A 7,500-nucleotide genomic window follows, 5' to 3' on the forward strand; every position below is an offset into this window, starting at 1 on the left:
ACTAGTGTTATGCCGTGGGCTTCTCTTAAATGATTTTTAGGGGCTCCAGATGTCAGGTGGTATGAGAGGCGACGGGATAACCTCATTGTCGTCATGCCAATATAGGTGGATGGGAGGGCTTCACAGTTCCCTCGTGTACATGTGAACCTATAGATGGCATGTGATTTCTGAAGTTCCTTTCTCTCTTGTAGGGGGCTGTTTCTAATAAGAAGGTGGCTAGTTTTCTTAGTTTTCTAAAAAATCACTAGATTTAGTATTTTTTCTGGATTGACTGGTTTAATGTTTCTTTTTATAATTTGCTTCATAATTCGTTCATCTTCTTTATAAGCTGACGAAAAAGTGGATTTATAATATATGTTGATTTTCTCTTTATTTTGTTTATCATTGTTGTTGTTATGCCAGCCGTTCATTATTTTCTTTGTTTGAAAATGTATCTCTTTTTCATTGAAGCCGTTATTGATCAATACTTGAGTGGAACGTTTGATTTCCTCATGCACTTGAGTCCATGTGCTGCAGTGAGTTAGTGCTCTTCGAATATAGGCACTGATGGTAGAGTCCTTATATCTTTGAGGGCACTCACTGGATCCATTAAGGCAGTGTCCAGGGTTAGTGGGTTTTGTGTACACTGTTGTATTAAAAGAATTTTCATTTTGTTTCACTAAGAGGTCGAGGAAGGGTAAAGCTCCGTCAATGCTATCTTCCATAGTGAAAGTGAGTTCAGATGTCTCTTGTAATAGGTGGCGGAGTTTTTCAGCTTCATTGCTGTTATTGGTTTTAATGAAGACATCATCAATGTATCTACAGTAAATATCTGGCTTTTCTGTTTTACTGAATACTTCTTCTTCTACGCAGCCCATGAAGAAGTTTGCCATTAATACTCCAAGGGGGGATCCCATTGCAACTCCATCAATTTGGCAATATTTGTTTCCACGGGGGCAAGTGAACGGGACTTCTTTTGTACAGCATTCAAGCAGTTTACGTAGTGTAAGTTCTGGAATGTCTAGCATAGGTGTAGTGTTATCGTGGTACACTTTGTTGATGATGTAATCAATTGTTCGATCTACGGAAATATTAGTGTATAACCCCTCCACATCAAGAGAAGCGATTCTACCTTTAGCAGAGTTTGCCTTAATAATGTCTAGGAAATCAGATGTAGATTGTAGACTATAGGTGGCGGGAGTGTAGGGAGTTAGAATAGAGCACAGTTTCTTAGCGAGTTTGTACGTAGGTGCAGGGATTTGTGAGATTATGGGACGGAGTTTATTACCAGGTTTGTGTGTTTTGACTGTCCCATAGCAGTAACCCATACCATACTCTCCTGAAAGTTTATTAAATTTTACTTTGCTGGCAGCATTATTCCCTTCTATAAGTCGATTTACCTTTTTCTTGAGTGATTCTGTAGGGTCTTTGTTGATCTTTTTAAACTTAGATGTATCATTGAGGATAGTATCTATCTTTTCTAAATACTCAGAGGTGTCCATGAGTACGTAAGTTGCCGCTTTGTCTGCTTTCCTGATGGTGATACTATGGTCTGATTTTAACTCTTTTGCGGCCTCAATGTGTTTCTTGTCAATCAAATTGCTGTGATATTGTCCTCTTGATTTATGAGCTTCAGCAATGACTTCTTGTTTGAAAGTGGGCTCAACAATGACTTCACCTTTTTTACATAATTTCTCTACATCATCTATGAGTATTTCGCATTCTGTTCTTTTTTGAAACTTCTTAGGTTTAGACATAATGTGGCAGTTAAGCCCTAAATTAAGGACTTCCTCTTGATCTGGAGTAAAAATCTTATTGGTTAAATTTATATAACCATTTGGTGGGCGTGAGTATTTAATATGGCCGCCGTTCAGATTTATTAATTTCTTTTGATTAGCTTTAGTGATAGAATTTTTGTGTTGATTAATAATATCGGAGAATAGGGTGTCAATATTCTCTTTTAAGGTTGTATCTATGTGTATGTTGTTCCATTTTTCTTCAAGCTCTTGGTATTCTTGGTTGAGGTTTTGTATTTTGTCTTTTAATTCTTTAATCCTCTGTTTCATATATCATATTCTTTCTTCCTTACTGGGTTTATACTTGTACCTCTTGTTTAAGGTCACTGCCCCATCACAGGGGATATTGTCAGTGTATTTGGGCAGGAGTTTTTCTCTAATGCATATTTCATTAAAAGTGATGGCTAGTTGTGCATTAATAATTTTCTTAATGGTATTTTCCATATACCTTATTAAGGATTTGTTTTCCTTAGGAAGGAAATTTATGACTTGGCTGTATGTAGTCATATTAGCTAGATCGCGATTTCGGGTTCAAGACCCTTCTTCAGTAGCTATAGGGATAAGAATTAATCCGAAGATTCTAGTAAAGATCTAAGTTTTATACTAGAGTTACTATACTTGCTAATCACTGGGGGAGGTCACCTGGTATTACGGGCAGGGACGAAATGTCACGTGCGCTAGGGAGCCTCCGGGTTTGTGTTGTGGCGGAATGTGGCGTTTTGTCTCGTAGTTGGACGAGTGGCGTTTTGTCTCGTATTGGCGTTTGTGGTGTTATGTCTCGTGTTTTTATTTGTAACGGTTTGTCTCATGCTTGGAAGGGCTCTGAGGTCTTCTGCTTGTACAAATAGGATTGGGCTCAACTCTTTAATGTAAAACGCTTCTAAAATTGGGAGGCGTCTATCGTCAGTACATAAATCCAAAATCTCGGTGTTTTTCTCTAGTGTCTCTCTTACTAGTGTTATGCCGTGGGCTTCTCTTAAATGATTTTTAGGGGCTCCAGATGTCAGGTGGTATGAGAGGCGACGGGATAACCTCATTGTCGTCATGCCAATATAGGTGGATGGGAGGGCTTCACAGTTCCCTCGTGTACATGTGAACCTATAGATGGCATGTGATTTCTGAAGTTCCTTTCTCTCTTGTAGGGGGCTGTTTCTAATAAGAAGGTGGCTAGTTTTCTTAGTTTTATAATAAATCACTAGATTTAGTATTTTTTCTGGATTGACTGGTTTAATGTTTCTTTTTATAATTTGCTTCATAATTCGTTCATCTTCTTTATAAGCTGACGAAAAAGTGGATTTATAATATATGTTGATTTTCTCTTTATTTTGTTTATCATTGTTGTTGTTATGCCAGCCGTTCATTATTTTCTTTGTTTGAAAATGTATCTCTTTTTCATTGAAGCCGTTATTGATCAATACTTGAGTGGAACGTTTGATTTCCTCATGCACTTGAGTCCATGTGCTGCAGTGAGTTAGTGCTCTTCGAATATAGGCACTGATGGTAGAGTCCTTATATCTTTGAGGGCACTCACTGGATCCATTAAGGCAGTGTCCAGGGTTAGTGGGTTTTGTGTACACTGTTGTATTAAAAGAATTTTCATTTTGTTTCACTAAGAGGTCGAGGAAGGGTAAAGCTCCGTCAATGCTATCTTCCATAGTGAAAGTGAGTTCAGATGTCTCTTGTAATAGGTGGCGGAGTTTTTCAGCTTCATTGCTGTTATTGGTTTTAATGAAGACATCATCAATGTATCTACAGTAAATATCTGGCTTTTCTGTTTTACTGAATACTTCTTCTTCTACGCAGCCCATGAAGAAGTTTGCCATTAATACTCCAAGGGGGGATCCCATTGCAACTCCATCAATTTGGCAATATTTGTTTCCACGGGGGCAAGTGAACGGGACTTCTTTTGTACAGCATTCAAGCAGTTTACGTAGTGTAAGTTCTGGAATGTCTAGAAAAGGTGTAGTGTTATCGTGGTACACTTTGTTGATGATGTAATCAATTGTTCGATCTACGGAAATATTAGTGTATAACCCCTCCACATCAAGAGAAGCGATTCTACCTTTAGCAGAGTTTGCCTTAATAATGTCTAGGAAATCAGATGTAGATTGTAGACTATAGGTGGCGGGAGTGTAGGGAGTTAGAATAGAGCACAGTTTCTTAGCGAGTTTGTACGTAGGTGCAGGGATTTGTGAGATTATGGGACGGAGTTTATTACCAGGTTTGTGTGTTTTGACTGTCCCATAGCAGTAACCCATACCATACTCTCCTGAAAGTTTATTAAATTTTACTTTGCTGGCAGCATTATTCCCTTCTATAAGTCGATTTACCTTTTTCTTGAGTGATTCTGTAGGGTCTTTGTTGATCTTTTTAAACTTAGATGTATCATTGAGGATAGTATCTATCTTTTCTAAATACTCAGAGGTGTCCATGAGTACGTAAGTTGCCGCTTTGTCTGCTTTCCTGATGGTGATACTATGGTCTGATTTTAACTCTTTTGCGGCCTCAATGTGTTTCTTGTCAATCAAATTGCTGTGATATTGTCCTCTTGATTTATGAGCTTCAGCAATGACTTCTTGTTTGAAAGTGGGCTCAACAATGACTTCACCTTTTTTACATAATTTCTCTACATCATCTATGAGTATTTCGCATTCTGTTCTTTTTTGAAACTTCTTAGGTTTAGACATAATGTGTCAGTTAAGCCCTAAATTAAGGACTTCCTCTTGGTCTGGAGTGAGAATCTTATTGGTTAAATTTATATAACCATTTGGTGGGCGTGAGTATTTAATATGGCCTTAATAAGGTATATGGAAAATACCATTAAGAAAATTATTAATGCACAACTAGCCATCACTTTTAATGAAACATGCATTAGAGAAAAACTCCTGCCCAAATACACTGACAACATATATATATATATATATATGCATACGTACAAACATATACATTAAAGAATTCATAAAGCCAAATCTTACCATCGTTGTCATTGAAATTAATGATAATCTTCAAGTGATGGAACTGTTTGTACACAGGAATCCAGATTTGAATATAATACCGTCTTTAATTATCTAAGAATGTAGCGTTACACTGTGGATGATATTTTATACGTAATGGTACAAATCTGATCATCATTGAGGTTTGCATGAGTTAACTCTTCACTCACAGAAATTTCAAGTTACCAATTTAGCAGAGGATATTGTCAGTTGTTAACTGTTTACATATAGATAAGTAGTTTTTAGTGGCTTAGTTTTTTTCTAGTAATTTAATACAAGAAGACATTGAAGTCGCAATAACGTAGAATTTCGGTGTAGAGTTACAAATACACCATTATATGACCGGGGATCATTTAGGTAATTTAGAGTACAGTACTTGAATACCCAAGGTTACAGAACATGGAACATTGTATAGAACGGACACATTTCTGGATATGTGGTTTGGTGAACATAAAATAAGAAATTCTTTTTTCTTTCCTTGTGATGTGGAAGTATATAGTAAATATTTTGAACATTATGTAAATTTACCCATCTAAGATTTTTTTCAATTATAAGAGCCATAATCGATATAGTTTAAAATTTATTTATTGACAACAGGTTAGCCATTAAAAAGGCAAAGAAAATTGACAAAATATATGTATATATATTTGTAGAGACACCAAAGACATGAACAAAAAATGCTGTGATAAAGAAGATACTCTGGCAGTGTATGATGTCAAGAAATTATTAAGTGGAAAAGTTACATTATGTAAATAGTACTTATAAACTGTAACAAAAAGTTGTGATTAAAACTGATCAAGTGATTATTATTAAAGTCAGAGTAATGAAGTGATACAGAAAAAATTACGCGACTTTAGATAAGTAAAAATATGAAACTGAACTGGAAAAAATGGACGAAATAATAAAATAGTGCTATCAAGTCATGAACAGACAAAATTAGCTGTAACGAACGCAGTTTTGTAATATTTATTCCACATGATGCTGTAGTGCTCGCTGAGAATTGCACACTGGAAACAGTGAATGCAAGTCTTAACAAAACCTTATTTCAAAAGGAATTTTATATATTACGTTACGTGAACAAATGTAGGTCTGAAATGAGCGTTAAGGAAAAATGCAGGAAGTCCAGTTGTGACAAAATTATTGTGATGATGTACTAAACGTGTTATGAAAACCCCATGTTGGGTGCATATTTGGATGTGTATATCGAGTAGAATCATATAACGACAATCAGATTAACCTTACGAGGGGAACATCGAGATGGAATTAAATCTTTGATCGTGGAACAGGTCTTTTCTTATTAGACAAAATCGCCCGGCGGCAATTAGAAAGAACATATGAGTTGAACAGCGCAAATTGAAAGGTTAATAGTGAAGTATTAATACTGGAACTGGTGTAGGTGCCTGAGTAATATATGGACAGCGAAGTGGTCGCTGACACTCCTGAGGAGGACGGCTGGGTGACTAAAATATAAGGGCATCTTATTAGGGGGGACATTTCCACAGTGTAAATGCATAGTAACGATGTGGCGCCGCTCGCGAATTCATCGTGACGGGTTATGATCCCCATTAAATGTGAGGTGCAGGACTATAGAATACGGAAACGAGTCATAAAGGAATGAAAGAAAAATGAACGAAAAATAAGTGGGGGAGGGTGGTACCAGCACCTAAGATCAGACCTTGTTCCCCAGTGTGATATCAACAAGCCGTGGTATAATATTCATTATCCAAGCTTAGACCATTAGTCATTATATTGTCTGTAAGGCTCTCGGCCGCTGCAGAGGAGGGCAAAAATGGTTTCGGGAGTGCCTCAGTGATGTCCCCAACGTATGAATAAAACGATGGTGGCGGTAACGACTGCGTTTTCTCGTTCTTGCCGTTCTTCGACGCATTAACGTCAGCTTTAATTGTTTTACGATATATGGAGTCTATGTAACAGCCCGTATCATTATCAGTGTCTATTTGTGTGTGTCTTTGTGCTCGTGTCCTTAAAATAAGCAGCGACTGACATCGTGAAAGGCTTGGCACAGCGGCGCCGGCACCGGGGAATCGAAGTCAGCGATCTGGTGCCATTGCGCGCCGATAAACGAAGCCCCAACGCTTCTTCCTCCGATCCCAGTCCGAAGAGTCCGCGCCTTCTGCAGACGCTTCTGTATCAAACGAAACCACGAACACGAGATATTTCCAAGGCTGCATCTCAAACTCCTGCCCTGGATCATATCTCACCTGGCACAAATCTCACCCTCACTAGATTTAACCATAATAATGACAGGGCAAAGCCAGACAATGGGTGCAATGTGGCTCGTCTTCCTCCTACAAGGTAAGAAAAATTATATTTCATTATATATATGGTATTAAGGATAATTCAGATGCGAATATGGAGACTAGTTCATGCTCTGTATATATGTATGTATGTATGCATGTATGTACATATGAATGTATGTATATAAATATGTATGTATGCATGTATGTATGGATTATGTATATATGTATGTAGTTATGTATATATGTATTTATGTATGTATTTATGTATGGATGTATGTACGTATGTATGTATATATTTATGTATGTATATATCCATGTATGTTTGTAAATATGTATGTATGTATGTATATATGTATACATGTATATGAATATATCTATAACCCTATCCTTTTCTGTTACCCCCTTCTCTCTCTCTCTCTCTCTCTCTCTCTCTCTCCATATATATATATATCTATATATATATATATATAT

General features: G+C 37.0%; 2 protein-coding genes across 2 annotated transcripts in view; one reads left to right on the top strand and one right to left on the bottom strand.

Annotated features, from left to right (window-relative positions):
* LOC143027348 (uncharacterized) overlaps window positions 1–3,430 on the bottom strand; it is a 9,536-nt gene extending 6,106 nt beyond the window's left edge. Inside the window, exon 1 of the mRNA XM_076188625.1 lies at window positions 2,512–3,430. Coding sequence (XP_076044740.1) covers window positions 2,512–3,430 — 919 coding nt within the window. The remainder of the gene's footprint in view (window positions 1–2,511) is intronic.
* Window positions 1–7,500, top strand: part of LOC143027476 (uncharacterized) — a 343,655-nt gene that overhangs the window by 39,444 nt on the left and 296,711 nt on the right. Inside the window, exon 2 of the mRNA XM_076188762.1 lies at window positions 5,366–7,084. Coding sequence (XP_076044877.1) covers window positions 7,030–7,084 — 55 coding nt within the window. The 5' untranslated portion in view covers window positions 5,366–7,029. The remainder of the gene's footprint in view (window positions 1–5,365; window positions 7,085–7,500) is intronic.

The sequence above is a fragment of the Oratosquilla oratoria genome, chromosome 8 (assembly GCF_046742065.1).
Source record: "Oratosquilla oratoria isolate Oo_2021 chromosome 8, ASM4674206v1, whole genome shotgun sequence".
Classification (NCBI taxonomy): domain Eukaryota; kingdom Metazoa; phylum Arthropoda; class Malacostraca; order Stomatopoda; family Squillidae; genus Oratosquilla; species Oratosquilla oratoria.